General features: G+C 41.2%; 1 protein-coding gene across 1 annotated transcript in view; it reads right to left on the bottom strand.

The window, feature by feature from the left end:
- Positions 1–604: 604 nt before the first annotated feature.
- The window catches only part of LOC130162963 (heparan sulfate glucosamine 3-O-sulfotransferase 3A1-like), a 30,769-nt gene continuing 10,750 nt past the window's right edge, over positions 605–20,623 (bottom strand). Inside the window, exon 2 of the mRNA XM_056366889.1 lies at positions 605–3,146. Coding sequence (XP_056222864.1) covers positions 2,525–3,146 — 622 coding nt within the window. The 3' untranslated portion in view covers positions 605–2,524. The remainder of the gene's footprint in view (positions 3,147–20,623) is intronic.

Raw genomic sequence — 20,623 nt, 5'->3', positions numbered from 1 at the left:
CCATGCAGAACAGCTGATTAAAAGGTGTAGTTTGATTTAATAAAAGTATCTGTATAGCCTAAGTAGTAAAATATCTGAATATTTGATTTGATTGTTTTAGTATTTTTGTATGTTGTGAATAAATGATCCTTTTAATGTTAAATCATACATATTAGCTAGGACTGCAATTTGAAGCAATTTTGAAGACACAGGAATTCTACCCCAACTTCCTTCACACTGTCCCCCAAAAAGTCTGCACCTCTAGCCTGAGTCCTCCAGCTGCCAAGAAGCTGCCAGGAACGCCAAAGTAAGACTTTCAGATTGCAAGTATCTTTTAAATTCCTCAGTGCCTCCTTTTGACTCTCTGCCCTAGAGGCTGGATGGAGATAAGCAGAGACAATATGTGAAGGTGTAAGAGTGGAGATAGGAGAGCAGTGAGGGAGTGCTGTTATGATTCTGTAGGAAGCTGAGCTTGTTAGATGCGTGAGCAGCACTGTAATGACTTTAATGTTCTCTCTGTGGCCTTGTGGATATGGTATACTTTTACACTTATGCATACTCTCATACATACATACATTTTGAGGTTGGATCATTGCTATGAACAGAAAAAATATATAAAGGCCAATACATATAACATCTTTTATTCAATGAGTGCCTTAAAAATCCCAACAACTTGAAGTAAACAACAGTCAGAACAGCACAGTTAGATTGGTAACATAAACCACCACCCCCTCAAAAAAAAAAAAAAATCTATATCAGGTTCTTTTCTGATGCTCACACCAAAAAAAAAACCCCAAGAAAAAACACTTTTGTATTTTGTGTCTTTTGAGGAACATCTGCTTTTAGAAAGTGGCTCACAATACAAGTAGACAGAAATTAGGAACACAACTCAGCCATTGTTCTCATGCTCCCTGGGTTTAAAAAGACTTCCACACACACATCGCCTCGAGGCAAGGAAGGCCAGTGACATCAAGTGTATTCAATTCACAAGGAGGCATGTTGAGGAAATTTGAGTCACAGCTTGGGAAGGCCCTTTTGGAGGTCTCTTCCCTCCACCGGAGTCGCTGTTGCTTGAATAATAGCGAGTGCTATCTTTGCCTGTAACTTCATTAACTGAGGGTAGGGAAACAACCCTTGAAATAACAAAGCCACAGCTCTGGAACTGAAAGCTAAGTGGAGACGAGTGTTCCCACACTTGTCCATGTATAGTAAATACATATTAGAATGCATGACCTGAAATTAAATTGAGGATAACATGTTTTAGTGTTCAGAATAAAACAAACAAAACTCTAAAAGGCATGGGGGAGCATAATAATAATAAAAGAGGAAATAATCACTGAGGAGTTATTCAAAATACATACATACTGCTTGTGTACCTCTTGAATAAATACATTTCAAAAATACATATATTTTTATCTTTTCATATTCTTTTTGCTAGAAAATTTGAAAGCAGCTATGTATGTTTAAAATATGGCATTAAATCATTCAGTAAGAGCTTTTATCAAAAGCCCCTGAACACAATGTGATTTCACCCATCTTCTTGAAGAAGCACTGCATACAATAGTACTGTCTCACAGCCAAGGACCTCAAACAAAAAAAACAAAAAAAAACAGTTTCTTCAGATAGTGCAGGGAGACATGACGCAAATCCTTCAACAACTCAATCGCATTTTCTTACAGGAAAACACCTCCATGATTGTGGATTAGAGGCAGCTCTGATGATGAAAAATGGAACAGTGAAAGATTGCATATCTGGGATGCCACTGAGGAGAGACTAGGCCTCTGTCTCTCCTGGAACAGCCACATATTGCTTACGGTTAGTGCTGAGGCCATATTTCTACGACAGATTAATATGGACACTGTTCGGGAGGACGAACAAGATTTTGAGAATAAAATTGTCATATCTCTGAAAAAGTCACAAACATATCAGTCTGCAATAAAAAGTTAAAGTAAAAGTAACAATATAAAAATAAAGTAATAGTTTTATGAGAAAAATATTCTCAAAATATAACAACTTGTTTTCTTGTAATATTATTACTTCATTCTCAGTTTTTGAGTGTAAAATCATATATAATATATACATATATATATCATTATACAGTATATATATTATTAAGATAACTATATTGCATTAAATTAAAGGCATAGTTTTACCAGAATAAAGACACAATGTTACAAAATATTACAATAATAGAATTATAAATCTATGAGAAAACAAGTTATATTTCTTAGAAAAAAGCTTTTGAGACAATAATAACCAAAATGTTAGAATTTGATTAAACGACATTAGATTAAATTTGCATGTTTTAGTTTTGCCTGACTGTTATACACATAGATTGTTTTAACTGCACTTTCCTAGGATATTCACAAAATAGTTTTCAACTAAAATTATAATTTTTTTTAATCTTAGCCTTATTTCTTGTAACATTATTAATTTTTTCTTGAAATATTTCTACTTTACTCTCAAAATCTTTTTTTCCTCCTAGAGTGGCTCTAATAGTCCATCGTAGTATTTCCCACAGTCCTCAGTGTCACAGGCAACACATTCAGTCATCCCAGCCAAAAAACCGCCCTGTCATCTGGTAGAACTTCATGTTGAAGGGCCTGTAGAAGTCCCGTAGCCTCTGCACCACCTCAGGGTCAATGTTCGGATGGGTCCTCCCTTTGGTTTTGCCCAGGCAGTGGGGCTTGCTGCTGCCCTCCGCCTTCTTGAGGCACGGGAAACCCTTGGTCTGGTTGAAGTAAAAGTGTTTGTCTGTGATGATCCTCTTGAGCCCCAGGAAGTCCTGCACGCGGCCCAGCTCTCCGGCCGGGTCGCTGATCAGGCGCTCGCCGCTCACAAACAGGATCTGCTCCATGGGGAAGTACTGCAGCCAGTTGTCCAGGTGCTTGGCGTAGATACCGATCTGGATGGCGCTCCACGAGGTGTCGATGAGCCCCGTAGTCCTGTTTTTGAAGGTGAGGCTCTCGAAAGAGGGAATGTCAGGCTTCTTAGACAGAGTCTGTGTGTAGTCTGAGATAGCCCTGGTGACGGGGTCCCTCACTACCACGATCAGCTTGGTGTCCCGGGACATGGCGGAGATCCGGGCTGGAGCCTCTCTGGTCACAAAGTAGCTGGGCGTTTTCTCCATGGTGATCTGGCCCTCCAGGGTCTTGGGCATCAGCTCCCTAATAAGAAATAAGTAGAAGAGGGATGCAAAGGAAGTGAGATATTTGTTTGACCTGAACCTCTGACTGAAGCACACTGAGCAACTGACACAGTTGTACAACCTCTCTTATTACAATAAACATTAAAACTGGATGAACTCAGGCTAAGTCATCAAAAACTCTAAATCCAATCAATCAAGAATAACACTGGTAACGGCCTGTTTGCACAAGTTTATTTATTTGATCTCTATCAGGTGTGACCAAATGTTGATTTGCAGTTTTGGCGCAGCACCATGCTCAGACTGGTCTCTGGATGTAAAGACATACTCGCGGTGATGGCATGCAGATGCTACTTCAAGTGTTCCTTAATGTAGCCTGAGGGTTTATGAAATCAAGAGGGCTCCCCTGGGTGCATTTGAAAGGGGGTATTCTTCACTCTGATATGGTGCGAAAAGAAGGACGTCAATCTCTATTCCCATACTATGGTAGTACTGGCTATAAAATATTGATACTCGAACAGAAAGGCCCTCTCAGCATAACTGATCACCTTCCTGTACTTTCGCCTTTTGGAACAAATGATGGAAGAACAACAAGAAAGTGTTTTGATGCTGCAGTTTTCCATTTGCTGTACATGTGGTTTAAAATTGTGTTTATTTAACTAATGAATTGGGGACTTGTGCTGTTTGTAGGTGTACTTCTGTAGTTCTACTTGAGCAATCTGAACACACTAGAGGCATAGACTCTATTCTAAATGTGTTCAACTCCATGAAATTAAATCTTAGTAATGAAAGAATATTTAGATCAAAAAAAGTTCAGCTAGGTGAACCCTGAGGTTATAACATTTGATGGTAGATTTTATTTGGCAAAATTTCCTCATCCTCTGCCGGAGTCCTTTTTCACAAAAGGGATGGGAAATAAGCTACTCCATTTGGCCATACCACCCCCTCCACTCCCACTCCTCTTTCTCCACTTTCCTTCTGCCCACCCGCCTTCAGGACAGTGACTCTAAGCAAAACGGGTAAAAGCAGCTCATGAATGATTAACGCGCCCTCCCCCTGCCATTTAGAGCCTCTGCAGAATACAGCTTTAAAATTCACCAAAGTACAGAATGCAGGCGTCAATTATTCATCTGCTCGGCTGGTGCTGCTTAAAGCGAGGACTGGCGCTGACAAAGTGGCCCAAGCTGCTCCCAGGGTAGACGCAGTTTTCCGCTCGTGACAGAACTGCTGAGACCCCAAAGGAGGGAGGCCCTCAGAAATTTCTGAAGACTCGAGAGCGCTCACGACTCCAATCTGTTTATGTTATCGCACAGTGCCAAGCACCGGCATATACAGTACCATCAAAGTGCAGCTTCTGCTTACCAGCGTGTGTCTTTTTCTGATGTGATGGGCACCGTTTTTCTGCCTTGCAAAACGGCTGGTAAACAATCATGCTCCGTTTAACATACACAGACTGAAATGAGACAGAGGGCACCGAGATGCTTGCAGAGGCCAAGCTTTACACAAACAGACAGCGCTTCTCAAAGACAGCAGCTGTCATGATGAATGCGATGGCTGGTTTCACTGAGGACCCTAAACAACTAAACAACAAAATTACATTATAAGCTTTTCTCATCGACAGGACAAACTTCGACAAACTGTTTCAGGCTTTAAAGCAGCTGCTGGTTGAGCTCAGCATATGAAGTGAAACAGATATAAAAGCCATAAGTCAATAAACTTCTGGCCAATGTCAAAACACATGCACTTTATGTGGTTGAGTATCCTGAGTGGATTTTCTCTGTGAGGAAAGGATCACACAGGGTCAGCACAAGGGGGACATGCAGGAAGTGGTCGATAAGAGCAAGAGCAGCAACACAGGTGCACTGATGTGTCGACATCCGCTGGCAACATTGACCATAACCTGAGCCCCCCAGGTCCTCTCAGTATCCATGACCTCTCCTACAGCTGTGTAGGAACATGGACAAGGCTCCTTTCCTCTCACATTAGCTCTGCACCACTACCCCAAGAGTCAAGAGTGAGGCTATATAACGGTGCTTTAAAACAAACCCAGTGTCATTGGGGAAGGCAGTGTCTACTAAGCCGACTAGTCAATAGTAGAGAACATGGACAGTAATTATTGATAAAAGGGGGATGTCTGACTCTGGCGTGCAGGAAGTCTTCCCGCCTATATTGGCAACATGCTGATTTGGGAACCACTAGACTTCTGAAACTGTCCTTACAGAACCACAACTTTATGATGCAAAAGAGAACATTATTGTGTTATGAAAAAGAAATGAGCCTGTACTAAAGGAAGCATCCATATTTGATGGCATGTGTCGAGGTTGTTCTGTGGTTGGCGCAGTGGTGTGGTGGCGCGAGGGCAGGTGGCACGTGGGTGGGGAGGGGTTAAGGGTCAGTGAAGTATGTCATATCATGTGCAACATGAAGACAGGCATGTTTGGCAGTCCAGGTATAGAAGTCATAAAGCACTCTTATCGGGTAGATGTAAATTCTGTAGTTATTGGGAGAATGGTTTCAAGCACATCTGTAGAATGTAGTTGTATTGAAAAAGATACTGGTTGCACCCCCATGCATGTTCTGTTAAATGAAATAAATTATGAAAAAAATAAATAATGTAAACATGCATGCTAGGCCTTCAACTAATTAATTCTAAATTCTTAAGTATTCCACTGATTTAGCATTGCACTCCTATAACAATGTTGGACTCATTAAAGTTTAATAAAAAGAAATATTCTCTTTTTTATTCCACACATTCTTCTTTCTTGTCAAAACCTGGTGACTATATTACCCACAATGCATCTCGAAATGACAGACAATTCAGTCAGAGATTCAGGTGTCTTATGCTAGTAGCGGCTAATGTACCTTCAAACTGCTATCCTCAAGCAAAGATGAGAAGTGGGCTATGGAGGTCTATTAAGGTAATTTCCTTCTAACTCCGCACCCACTTCTTTTTTTTCATTTTGAAATCTGTAGTCTTCAGATCCAACCGATGCAGACTCGAGTCTCATCACTTACTGACTTTGTGTAGCTCCCTCTGGAGCCACAAAAGGCTTCATACTACTTTTTCACATATGGAGTAGTGCTCCCCAAGGCCTGTAAACAGACTTTCATCTGTATAAGCGGTGCAGTTTCCCTTTAATATACAGAATGTAAAAAGAAATTGTGAAAAATTACAAGTTCCCAGAGCCCAAAGTGATTTTGAACTGTACAAAATTTTTGAAGATGTCACTTTTTTGTTTAACTGTTTTTTTACATTTTACAGAGTAAACGATTAATTAAAAAAACAAACAGCAAATGAATCGTTAATGAAAATAAGTGTTACTTGCATTACTAATGTTGATTAATTTCCTGTCAATCTAGAAACATTTAAGTGACTAATGAACACCAATGTTATACAAGCAATGAACTTCAGTTCTCAGCTTTTAAGTTTTAGTTGGGCAAAGACACAAGAAACACTTGGTTTGAAAGTGAGTGAACTACACTGGGGTATTTCTTTCCATTCTACAGCTAACGCATGCTGCGCTTTCTAATGAAACTTTATTGGCAGGGTAGGTGATGTAACAGATGACAAACTGTCCAAGTGCTTGAGATTTACTGCAGTTCCATTCTGCTTTGATGTCTTCATCACGCTGCTAAAATACGACTCCCGAAGCACACTGATGCATGAGACACAGGCAGCGGGATCCACTCATGAAACAAGACACAGACCCAAACCCAAATAAGAAACACAGCACATGAACCCTGGCCTTCCTTTAAATCAAATTCCCTGCTTTGACATGCAGTTAAGTACTCGAGCGAAACAATTAAGAACATTTAAGATGACTAAGAAGTTTAGACCATCACAAACAAACAGCTTGTATACATGACACAACATAACACATGTTGTAATTGTACGTCATCCGTCTCATATGGAACTAACTAGCTGGAAAAAGATGCCAGGACTCATTTAGGCAACTATATTCCCTATTAAAAAACCAACTCTAATGTACACAGTAACGTGCAGTACATCACTCAATGCGTCCTTTGTAGGCTCGTCTATAAAGTAACCACATCGGAATAAAGGGCCTGATGCATCGCTGCTTTCGTTTCCCTGCTGAACGAATTTCACTTGCAAACCAACTCAACTCTGCCCTCATATACAGGCTGTGACTCATGTCTGCCCGTTTTTATAAATGCCAAAAAAGTATGAATGCGCCATAAGGTCTTATTTACTGTAAATCGGGTGCACACATAATATGACAGCATGACATATGAATCAGGGAGGAGTAAAAAAAACTAACAAGCGATCAGCTCCGAATGGGCCGTTTCCTGGTGTTATCCTGGACCTTTTAGAAAGGGCCTTGGATCCGGGCCAATGTCTGTCAATTGACAGGAGTTGTAAAGACATAGAGGCAAGTGGGCATGAGTTCTGTCCACTTCTCCCCCACAAGCCTTTGATTCATTTTTCCTCTTCCAGCAGGGAGCCCTGGCAGGCGTAAATACACTCCCGCAGTGTTCCCCTGCCCTTACCACCAGATAATAATCTTGTAATTGGCTCAATATTTCTGCTGTTTGCAGGCAAAGCAAGGGCCAGCACCGTTCTCAGCGGCTTGGACTCACCAGATATTTTCCAGGTCAGTGGATGCTGGCGGAGGTCAGAGAGACAGGAGGAGGAGGAGGAGGAGGAAGGGGGTGAGGGGTGGGTGATTTAGAGTAATGGCTGCTGTGCGGTGAGGGGAAAGCCCACTCCTCTGAACTCGGAGCTTTACTGCTCTGTCAACCTTGTGCAACAACACAGGCCTTTACCTGCCCTGCGGGCTGTAATCGCCAGCAGCACTGCCACACATAAGTGTACGCAAGAGGAAACATATGAGGGGGGATCTTTGCGTGTAACAGCCTCTGCAAATTACTCTGGGATTGCCATGGAAACACTAATGAATGACAAAACGACATGTTTGCTATAAACTCTAATTCACCTCCCTTAGTAATAATCACATTTTTTAGGGGTGGGCAGAGAGTAGTGCAATGCTGCTGGCTTCTTCAGCTGAAGCTGGATGGTGAGAGATCCAGATATTTATAATTCAGGGATTACAGATGTGAGCTTCCCAGCAGCACATAGTCCCAATCAGGACAGTCGTCTATTTTATGACCCTGACAGTCTCAGTCCTCCAGGATGAGCCCACCTCACCTTTTTTTTTTTTTTTTTTTCCCCTCCACTGGATTTATAATCCACTGTCACCTTTGTCTGCACACCTGCACTTTACAGCTCTAAATCCTCCCTCCTCCTCCTGGACAGTTAACTACCCCTCCAACATGGTGACACAGGATTACTGATGTCTGAATCACACAGCTTCCACATAACAAAATTGACTATCTTGTGTTGTCTGTTGTTAGGACATCAGATCAAACCAAGGACAATCAGTGTGTGCCAGTGCCAGTGTGCTTTCCCTGCTATGACATGCCAAAATGTCTGCTGTGAAAGGGTCTGTTTCTGCTCCCTGGGTGAAGGTGTATGAATCACTGAAATCAAATGTTGTTGTCTCTGACTCAAATGAAATTTGGATGCTCTCAGCTTCCCTTTGTACATGAGTTTTAATAAAATGAAAAATAGAATAAAAAAAAAAATTTTTTTTCAATCATTTAGTATAGGGCAGAACAAAAATAGAAATATTATCGAAATCACAATGTGGCCAATTGCAATTTATTTTTTAATAAAGGTAAACTGTGTTACAACATAACATTCAGTGATGCTCTGGCCTACAAATCATATTCTCCACATGTAAAGGAACATGCTTGTTTGGCGCCAATAAAAATCACAACATCAATTGCAAAAATTATCATTCCAACTGAAATCATGACTCATCACAATCGCAATATCTGCCAACATAATTGCAATATGATTTTTTTTTTCTTTTTTGCATTTCGTTCAGCCGTTATTTGCCATGATGAAGATGAGGGCATAAGCTAAAAAACAGCTAAAGTGCTTTCCGTACACAGCTCACAGTAGTTCTTTTATTCGTGAATCCAAAGCGAATTCTCAAGCAATTTGTAATTAAGAAGAAATTATCCAGGGTGGGCTCTTGGAAATACAGAGTGAAACTGGAGTGGTACATGGGAACTGTAGGGGGTCGGAAGCAATTTTGAGAGACGTACAATTACTAGATAAGAGAGTCGTCTATTCTTGGAAAAACAACATGGGAGGACAGGGTCTACTGTTTCCCTCTGGGAAATGACAAGCTTTTGATAAAGAGTAAGTAGGAAACCCTGCGTGACACCGGGGACATAAGATAACAATGTCACTGTGGATGAGAAACTTTAAAAATGTCAGCTCTCAAATGACGGAAAATTCATAGTCAGATTGATGATTAGGTATGTTTCACATTAGAAGACAAGGATGTGGAGGAGTTTTAAATGTTTGTGGTGGTTGTGTGTGGGAGTATTGAAAATGGAAAAAAAAAATAGAAAATTCAATCTCAGTCATTAATCAAGCAACTTTGTTGAAAAAAAAAAACAACTTCCTGGTGGTATTAAGAGGAAAAGACAAGTGGGAAACTTTTGTGGAGGATAAAGCCTCGTGTCCTCCCTCAAGCTGGGATGGAGAGAAAAACAATGGAAAGTTAATCAACAACACAAGAGCAGACTGGAGAAAGGCAACAAGGGAAATTGTACATAACCTCACAAAGTTGTGTTGTCTGTCCTCATTTGTAGTACGAGTCAGTCAGGCTACTAGCTGGTGAAACCGTTCAAACACACGGTTCTAGCCTCAAACACAAGGTTTGAAAAAACAGTGCTGGCCTTTTGCCATTGCAATTCATCTCTGTTGAAAGTCTGGCTTGACTTGGAAAATTTCTATTTCTTTATACGCACTCAAATATTAGAGACCTCATAAATAACGCCTGGATAGAAAAAATAACCAGACCTATGCGATTTGTTACTGGTTGAACTTGATTATAAATGGAGCACAAGAATAATATTGTATCAAACACTGTAGTTAAAACATTTTTTACATAAAATCTTGTATAAATAAATCTCCCTGCTGGACACTCGCCTCACCACTGAACCTCTCTGTTTCTTTTTCTATACAACAACTGCTATGTGATTTAGTAAAAAATTTATAGAGTTAGCTTTGCAGGATGTTCTTATAAATTTATCAGCAGTGTTTTTAACAGAATCCTTTTCTTTTTTCCTTTTTTTTTTTTCCTTGGTGCTCAGTGTAAGTCCCCGGTTTATTGCATAAGGGGGGAAAAATAAGCTTTATCTTTATGGCAACTTGCTTGTGAATTATTCACCCTCTCTAACTGTGGTGGAAGAGTGGGGTTACTGTGGGTAGTAAAAAAAAATGCAGGACACATCCAAGCCATATGAAGCCTTTTAGACATCAAGTATCAGAGTCCAGACTGCATATCAGCGCAGAGGAGAGGGATTGAGGTGAGGAGTGGAGTGAGTGAGATGGGTGAGAGTGATGATGGACAGAGAGAGTGAGAGAGAGCAAAAATAGAAAGAAAACAGTCAGAAATATCCCATGTACAACTGTCATTTTATACGATTATATAATAGTAGGATAATTCTGGCAAGTCATACAGGTGTTTAACAAAACCCCCAACTTATCCAAACATACAGTATCTGGAGGTGGAAATTAAGTCAAATTTTAAAATTATTCCACAAATTGTCTGTTGTAAACATCAATCACAGTTTACAGACGAGTTCCTGGTCTAACTTTGACCTACCGAACACACAGTTTTCCTGTGCAATATGCATTTCAAGTTTTATTCGTGAATAAAGTGGTTGGGATGTGGTTGGGATAATCTGGCTTGTTTACAACTTGTTTCTTGCGCTGTCTGACTTTCGCAGTAAAGATGTCGCTGTGTTCCCAGATCTCAGAAATTACTTTGGTGAGAACAGTGTCAACATAACCCATATGAATGATGGCCCAAAAACATGGTGGAAAAAGGTGGTCAAGTCTGTCTGAGATAGCCACTCACCAAAGTTATTACTATTCATCCTGAGGGGGACATGAATGTGTGTAAAATTTCATGACAATCCATCCAACAGTTGTTGAGCCATTTCACTCAAAAACCACAAATGTTGACTTCATGGTGGCGCTAGGAAAAATACAGTAGGCTTCATCCTCTGGAGAATATACACGTCTGTACTCAGTCTATATGGGTTTTCTTCTCTAGCCCAAAGCTAGACATCTGTAACATTGTTGGTGATATAGTGATTTGGGCGAAGTATAGAAATACATACAAGGCTGGAAATAGCTCTATTTTACACGTCCCCTGGTGGTTTGAGCAATTGAATTTTAATCTGTCCACAATGGTGCCTTGGTGCTTTTATACCTGGGGTTTTCATGTGGATAGGTGCAGTTACAACGACACGTGATCACTTGGATGCGTTTCAGCAGCGGGTGTAAAACGTGGTGAGAGTAAGCCAAGTGAAAGCCTGCGTCCGAATTAGCCGAAATGTGGAACCGATTGTGATTACTGCCTGGAGAGTCTGAAAAAACCCACACAAGCTGAAAGCAGCCAGCAGAGGCCAGGCTATATTTTTGCATTTAGTGATTCATGTTCCATTAAACCAAATTACTATAAGACCTAACCACTAAATATAACCCAAAGAGGGGCTCTGTATTGTATCTGATGTCATCACGTGGGGTGTACCGTATGTGTCTACTCTATGTGTGGATTCTCAGACACAGTGCTCGCATTACTTTTTCATATTTCTCTGACCCACTTGTTCAGAGTTACATGGTGTGTGAGACAGAGCATGTGGAGATGGCAACTTCAGTGAGATCAGCTTTGGCAACAGCTCACTGCTATTTTTCTTTCTGCCAAGTCAGTTTTTAAGGTCTCAACAGCTTGTGGGAGATAAGACACCTAAACTCGGGCTTAATACCAAAGCTCATTTTCAAGGTATTGTGTTTCTTGAATGTTCGCTTATACAGTGAAGGTGGCTTCATTAAGTAATTTCAAGTGGTCTTTCTATAGCGCTCCTTATCCTTTCTCTATAGTTTCTTGTATTGAAATAATCTGGGGGGGGGGGATCACAGAGAACCACTTGCCTCAAACGGAAACCATTTCAATGGGTATTTAAATTCTACATTTAAGCCTGATTTGAATACAAAAAAATTTTTAAAAAGCCCTGTGTCAAATGCTTGAGAGTAAAATTAAATGTGAATTTGTTCAGAGCCAAATGGAAGGCTTTGAGGGGACTGCTCTGCGATAATTACCCATGACAAAAGGCTAGGGCTTTTGTCTTTGGGACCATTACCATGGTGATTTTCAAGCTGCTGAAACATTCAATATAAACATTTCAGGCTGCTGAATATGCCATATAGACTGTCACCAAAAAGATATCCGTTATGAGCCACATTTCTGCTGGCACATGTTCCCATGTGTGTTCCTCCCCTGCTGCTTGTTATGAGAAGAGGCAACTCAAATATTAGAGCTCAGAAAAAAGATATTAAAGCTTGTGATTTAAAAAAAAATATATAAAGGCTAAAGCCTGATAACTTAAGCCCAGTTTTAGCTCATTCCATGAACACAGCTGTAAAATGATGGGCTGGCAAAAAGACAATCCACCCCCATCTCTCTTTGCAGACTGAGACACACTGGCACTAGCATTCCTGAGCATTTCTCCTTTCCAGTGTGATTTCACCAACAAACACTTAAACCATCTGACATATTTTATATTAGGGTGCAAACTGTTCAGTCTTTTGTGTAGCGGTTGTGTACTGCACTTTCATTTTTCCAGTTAAAAGATTTTTTGGGCTCTTCGGTCCTGAAACAGATTTCAGATATTCTCTTCTATTCCTCTCTGTTGTTCTGAGGAGGGAAACATTTATGGTCTGCTTCAGTCCTCAGCTCTTCCTCTATGATCTAAGAAGTATTCCAAAATGCAGCCTATTAAACACAGTCTTGTAAAACCACAGACGATGCTTTCATTATAGTTATCAGTGCAAGGAAACGTGAGTGGACTCAAGAGGGTGTTCTCATACACGGCACAAAGAGCATTTTGGTTTTCAAACTCTTAGGGATGTGCTTAAATGGTAGTGTTCATGCATCTACTGTAATACGTGTGTGTCTGTTATCATGTTATATTGAACCCAGTGTCATTCTTTTTGCCAGTGCAGCGTAAAGTATATCCTCATCAAGTGTTGCTCCCTTAACCTACCCTGCTATAAACACTCTGAGACAGTGGGGACAATGATGAACTGTAGCTTATTTCAAACTCTGAAATCTGCATCTGTTTTCCATCATGCTGTAAGAGACAGAGCAGTAAGACTTGCAATGGTTTCTGTTTCACCAGAACAGCTGATTAACATCCAGTGGGGAGCTCCTGTAAAAATGAGTGACTTACTGACCTGATTACCTATAGGGAGGAGCATTTAAGGAGGTTTGACCGTTGTGTAGCATTTACAGTAAAGACAGTGTAATTTCTATTCCTATAAAATCCCATGAAAAGGCCAAAACCAGCAACGCATTAGCCAATAGTACTGTCCAAGATCCCTAAGCTCAGTCATTGATTGGTTCCTAGAAGATGGAAATATATGTGAAAATAGCGCATTTCTCTGGGACTATTTTCTGCTGCAGATTAACACATATCTGGTTCACTACTGAGTGTTTATGGCAGGAGGATGGAGTATAGGGAGATTGATTAAAGATAAACTACATTCCCCATGTTCATGGTAATGAAGGAACACGTCACCCAGTGTAATTGTGTGGCTCACAGGTGTTCTTAATAGATTAGGAACAGCAATGGAGCTCTATAACAGAGGAATGAGCTCTCTCAGGCTTTGGCTACACACACAACACTTGTTAGTCGGATCAATTCATTCATGGTTTTGCTCTTTTCATGGATTTTGTTGACAATAAGAAAAATATAAACTATTACAATCCTTATTTTTTAAATAAAATGTGAAGACAGAGGTTAATCTGTGCAAAACAAAAAGAGAGATTTGGGAATTCAGCTCAGGCTGAAGGAAGGAAGAACGAGGGAGAGCTGGGTGTGGCGGTGACTGTAATGTAAGTGTATGTGTCATTGTTCACTACATTATAAATTAGAATGTGTTTGTCACAATGCTAATTTCCACAAGATGAAACGGTTGCAGAGAAGATGTCATGTGCATCCTAAAAAATCTTATCCAGAGTGTCTGCTTTAATCTTCCACAATATTTCTCACACTCGCAAAACAGGTAAGCACATCAATGCAACTGATAACACAGCTGCTTTCCAAATCATACTGTACTGTACCACACACTCACACACACACACACACACACACACACACAATTAAAATAAGAACTTGACAGGTTGAAAGCCCAAGTCTGAGTCTTGTTGGCATACTTCTGAGAGCTCTGACTGTAAACCGCCTGGGATTTTCTAAAATAGAACAACTTCTGAAAAGGAGTCATTGTTCTGCTCAAATGCAAGCATATAGAGATGCCAAAATTAGTCAGGTAGTATCTAAGCCAACAGAGCTGGAGGAGACGGGCTGGCAGATCGTTTCACTGTGAACTCAGAACATCATTCTGTTTTACTCTCAGACACCGTGGACTACCTCACAGCAGAAAGCTGGTGTCAGTTTCAGCTGCCATCCCGCTGAATTGCATTACAGTTCCTACTCTCTTACAGTACTGTGTCTCAGGACCTATAGGCAGCAGAGGGCAAGAGGCAGTAAAACATAATTTCCACATGAAATTCGAGAGCTGTAACATAATGAAAGCCAAATATTTGACAGTTAACTTAAAACAGTTTTAGGTGCACATGGAGTCAAGAGTCTAAGCTTACCTAGCTGAACAAAAAGTTAACAAGATAGCAAAACAGTGCTGCACATATGCAACACATACGAAACCTGTGAGCTCAAGTTTCTGTTTAGACTGAGTAAGAGGGGGGAGAAAAAAAAAGGAAAGGCAGATAGACACTGTGGGATACTGGGAGAGGAGAGTGCAGAGAACGATGGGGATAAGAGTCAAGCATCAGGCGGACAGCAGTATCAGGGAGTGTAAAAGTGATTACACTGTCTCCAAGCCCTCTTCCTCTCTGTCTACTGCCTTTCCCTATTTCATTTTCTCCCTCCTCCTGCTTCCCTCCCTCCTTCCTTCTACTCGCAGGCTCAGAATACAAAGCGCCTGGCACCATCACATCGCTTTCCTCATCTTTGTGCCAAACCACAGCGAGAGAGAGAGCGCGCTCGCACCCTCTGCGCCGTCCTGCCACCGCAGAAGAAGCAGAGAGGGGCAGAGATTAGCATGTATGAATGCTCCCTCTTATCGCTTCTTTTTGACATAAACTCACTACAAACGGGCTCACACAATCTCCCTGGATTTTTTTTTCTCCTAGCTTGTAGTGCCACAGAGACACAGCCAGAGGCAGATGAAGATTACTATTAAAAGATTATTCGCTTACTCACATCTAGGAGCTTTAAATATTTGATAGGTTTTTTTTTTTTTTTTTTTTGCTTCTCCTCTTCTTAAACATCCTGGAGAATAAATAATGAGTTTGGTAATAACAAGTTACCAAAATGATTTATGCTCACCGGAGATGAGAATGAATGCAGTTCGGGAAGGCAGGCAGGGAGGAGTCAGGGTTAAAGACATGGTCGAATGCATGATTTCCATTTCGCGTCCCTTGCATTATCCATTAAATAAATAGCCCTGGGAAAATGGAAGTTCGTGCTGCTCATTTCTGTTGAGGCAGGAGGGCCATGCATAACGAACAGGTGACGGTGAGGTGTGTGGGGTCGCGTTGCCATCAGCACCAGTTGCACAAGCTCTCAGTGATTGTAAGCAGCGCCAGCGAGGTGGGGCATGATGAAGAACAGGTTGTCGTTGAAAGAAAAGGTGAAAAATCACCCACTGTGGAATTTCACAGGGGCTAAAACGACACCGAATGGCTAACGCGGGGGCCAGCGGTTGCCTGGGGCTGGGCTGTGACCCAGAATTCAACAGACCCCCAGTGAGAAACCAGGAGGCCCCATCACAGTTGAGCTAAACTGGCCGCACAACAGGAAAACACCTCCTCTTCCTCCCCAGACTGCAGAGAGGTAACTCCATCTGGGAAGCTGGATTCAGGGTGCAAGATAATATGAAGTGTAACAGAGAACTGCGGCGTCTGACGAGCCGCTGACAACGTGCTAATGTTTTAGCCTGTCAGCTCTTGTGAGCAAAGACGGATGGTTTTAGAAATAGAAGGTAATTACAGGGCAAAACCTCATTGTCGGGGTTAGGACCATGCGTATAGTGTAGTGGAGGTTTCTTTTTTCTCCCTGCTAAAAAGGGCGCTCTGTTGAAGCTGGATAGTGAGCAGAGAAGCAAAACTGGCACAAAACCACCAAAGCAAATGATGCTCCCTTTTTTAAATCAGACCAGATTTGGTTCATTTGTCACATCCAAGAGACCTCTTTTATTTTTGCCTTAGTTTTCTGTTTTTCTGTTTCCCAGTTTGGTAAGGCCAACACATGGAGTCAACACCTTTTCACTTGTCAAAGGGGAGTTTACCCAGTCCTCCTGATGCCACCCAACCTATGTGCAGGCACCCATACCAACCAGTAAGAAGAAAAAGCAATGAGCCCTCAATGGCTTCCCACCCATGAATTCCTGCCACAATCATCTTTATTTTGATATAATGGTGTGTTAAAATGTGTTATCATTCAATTATTACCCAATTAATATAATTATCAATTAGCCCAATGATTATATTTTCAAATAATAGAGTGTTTGAACAAGCTATATTTAAAGACTCAATCAGAAACAAATTCTTATTTATTTACTATCACATAGAACAAAGAAATATAACTAATTCTCACAACTGAGAAGCTGTAACTGGGCAGTATTCGGCATTTTTGCTTGAAAAAGTTTCAGAATTATTTCTGATTAATTTTCTGATCAATTAATTGCAATGTTCATATCATGGCAAGATTATATGATCTTACCATGTTTCTGTTTAGTCAATTTTTCTTTTTCAATAAACTGGTATAACTGCCTTTATTTTGATAGTGTGACAGTATAGAGAGAGACAGGAAACTCTGACAGGGAGAGAGGGGGGTTGTGACATGTGACAAAGGTTCTCAAGCAGAATCAAACTGGTTACATGGTATGCATTTAGTCTTTAACTACTCAACCACCGAGATGCCCCACACATAATTCAAGTTTTTGTTTCACACATATTGATATCAAAAATATCCTTACTAATACTAGGACTAGGATTTCAACCGTATCGCTCAGCCCTAATCGTGAGTGACAGGGAAATAGAGAGAGAAGCCATGATACATAGTAACGGCTCTAAGCCTGCTGCCATGGCATCCAAATGAACTGGTGATTCTGCAGAACTTATGCTTCATTTTAATACTTTACCTCCAGTGCTGAAATGGTTAAGCCTCGGAGCTGAGCTAGAAGACTGACTAAAAAGGCTCTTACACTTGAACAGCAATAGATTAACAGTTATCTCTGTGAGGGATGTTGCACTTCATTCTTTTACGAGCAGGTCTGCGGTGTATTTATGTACGGCATTACAGAGGCAAGGCCTATGTGGCTGTTTTCCCATATCGTTCCAGTAACTAATGTTCTAATTCTCACCAACGGCTTGTCTGATTACTAAGCCAGCGCCATAACCCGATCTCATGTGAGCAGTTGATTGCATGTAGGCTGTTCCCCAGCACATTGTCATGGATATAGTAAATGAGGTGTTCAAGGGGGAGGGGACACATGCTTGATGATTCATGTTATCAATCAGAAGGGTTATTTTTCAATATTTCACATTGATGTAATCGTCCCAAAAACACATTAACATTGAGGGAGTACTCCACGGAGAGATAATGGCTGGATATTTGCGCCGTCATTGAGTCAAACTCTGCCAGGCTTGAATGACGGATGTGCCTTACATACAGAGAGAGTCTGTGGCATGAATAAATACGGTCCATCCAAATCACAATTAGAAAACAAATAAATAGAGTGTAAAGACAATGATGAGGAGGGACCGGGTGTGCACGATCATTCAAGGGAACACATTTACGGAGAAAAGAAGCAAACCAAAACGAAATGCATATTAATGCCATTCGTATTCATGACAGTCGAATGGAGGCTATTATGACCCACTTTCAATCACATTTGCATTTACATTATGGGCCTCTAATGCAATAGTAAACCTACAGAATAAATGGTGGTGAAGCAAAAGTAAAAGTGTTGCGAACAACTTCTATGTTTAATACAGTCCTTTTATGAGAGTGTTTGCTCCATTGAATACCTGTTTATGTGTATAATGTATCACACAGTGCGCGCATGTTTGTCTGCAAAAGCGTGTTATATGTCGAGTACAAACATATTTGTGATGGCGCGTCTTCGTAAATGTGTCCGCATGTGCGTGTTTGCTCAAAGGAGCTCTTCTAAAGGCGCCATTTTTGTTGTAATGTGCATCCAAGAGTTCATAAGGGAGAGCTAGAAATGCACATGGTGGCACTCATTTGCCAGAAGTAAAAGCTTTGTGGGTGAGGGGGAAATCCCTCCTGCTGGATTTACGCCTTGCCAGAACCGACCCCGTTTAAAAGCCAGTTGGATACAAGAAAGAGAAATGAAACATAAGAGCAAAAACAGGGCGGTGAAAGAGAATATTCACTGCTAGTGCTGCTGCTGCTGCTGCTGCTGCTGCTGCTGCTGCTGGGCTGAGTGGAAAATAATATGATGTAATAAATGGTATGTCAGAAACAGATCTGCCCCACGACAGCCGCGTGCGTCTGTGTGTGCATGCGTACGTGCTTTCCAGTGCATGCGTATGTGTGTGTGTTTAGGCCTCTCCATTAGCGCTCGCATAACATTTGGCAGGCCAAAACAAAGCACAGAATCATCAATGAGAACCACTACAGCTGAGGTGACGGTGGGGTGAACCCTTGACAATATGAGCCTAATTACACTCAGTTGTCTCAGAAGGGCCATAAATCAATGCTTGTGGTGAATCCTAAACAACAAAATCAATACAGTTGCGTCTCAATGGCCATAATGAGAATCTGGTTGAAGGTAAGGATTTTAAATCAGCCACATATTGGCTCATTCCAGTGAGCTAAGGCTCAGTAAGGTGTGAAACACATGTTAAATTACAGTATGATGATTAAAACAAAGTAGGCGTTCTCACATGAGGCCGTTTTGTACTCAAAGTAAAATAGCACAACAGCATTTCATTATGATTAACAGACTAATCTTTTTTTTTTTCCTGCTACTGTCTATTGTGATAGAGAGTGGTTAGTAATGACTGTGGTACAAGGGCTGAGCCAGACAGAGTCAATGTGAAGAAAAGCGTGACTCCAAATGTGTAGGAACAACATGTAAACTGGTGGAGGCCCTGAACTCTCATTTGTGTTAATCAAACTTCTCTAAATTGTTTGTATAATGAAATTATGGCTGTCAGGGAGGCCTGGGGGACATCAATTAAGCAGATAAGCAAATGAAAATAAATCACTTTTTATCAAATGCGCGGCCGCCCGCCTGTGTGTCCGGTAAACACAGGAAAACAGGAAGTGATTCTGTTCAGCGATTTGAGGGTCCATAAATCCCAGTGACAAGCAATCGGGATGGCTGCTGTGTTCATAGAGCTCTATAAAAACAGTGGGAGGACAGCAAAAACTTACTTACTTACTTTTATTTGTCAGGTCAGATTGTTCAACTTTTATGTTTGTTGATGAAATTAACACTGTAACAATACTACAAATAAGAACCCGGGTTTCCTCATTTGAACGGGTCGACATAATTAAAATATTACTGTGTCAGGCAGCAACTGAAAAAGTAAAGACAAAAGAAAATAATTACAAAGCACTACATGAATGTACTGGAAACACAATCTGGTCGTCAAATATGTACACTGGGTGAAAGGGACAGTGGGCTGTGCGAGTGCCGCATGGGAGAGCCACAATGAGGCAAGGCAGCGCTGTTAATGGATGTGATCACAGCTTCCTGGTGAATAATGCAGCCCTGCTAATTGACTGGATTAATAATTGATGTGGGTGTGTTCGAGGAGGTGGCGGAGGGAGCTGCGCTGGATAAAGCCCATACTGTACAATAGTCTTGTTGGAGAAGACTTTGAATATTATATCTTGTACATCTGTCCACGCCGGCGGTTGGCTCTAAATAACCAGCTTCCTCCCCCCCCTATTGATGATGTGACTGCAAGGGGAGGATGTGACTGTGTGTGTGAATCGAAGATGTCAGAATAAACAATCGCCCTGACAACATAATGATATAATGAGCCCCAGCCCCGCCACATGTTTGATGGTTAAAACGACTTGGGCTCATGTCAAGTCCCACAGGCTCCGCAATGTTGATACACCCTACGCCCTCCAAACTGACCGAGGCTGACCCAGAACAAGCCAGCTGCATAAATAAAAGACTGAAATAATGCAGGAATGAAACATAAGGTACTGATATATCAGGGTCAGTTTTTTACAAATGCTTGGCATCAGGTCTGGAGCTCAGTGGTCCAGCTCGAAATCAGTGACAGGAACTAATGTTTTTCACAAGTTGATGAGAAAGAAATG

This window comes from Seriola aureovittata, chromosome 21, assembly GCF_021018895.1.
Source record: "Seriola aureovittata isolate HTS-2021-v1 ecotype China chromosome 21, ASM2101889v1, whole genome shotgun sequence".
In the NCBI taxonomy this organism is placed as follows: domain Eukaryota; kingdom Metazoa; phylum Chordata; class Actinopteri; order Carangiformes; family Carangidae; genus Seriola; species Seriola aureovittata.
Note: the sequence above shows the minus strand (reverse complement) of the source record. Positions and strands in the feature narration are given on the sequence as shown.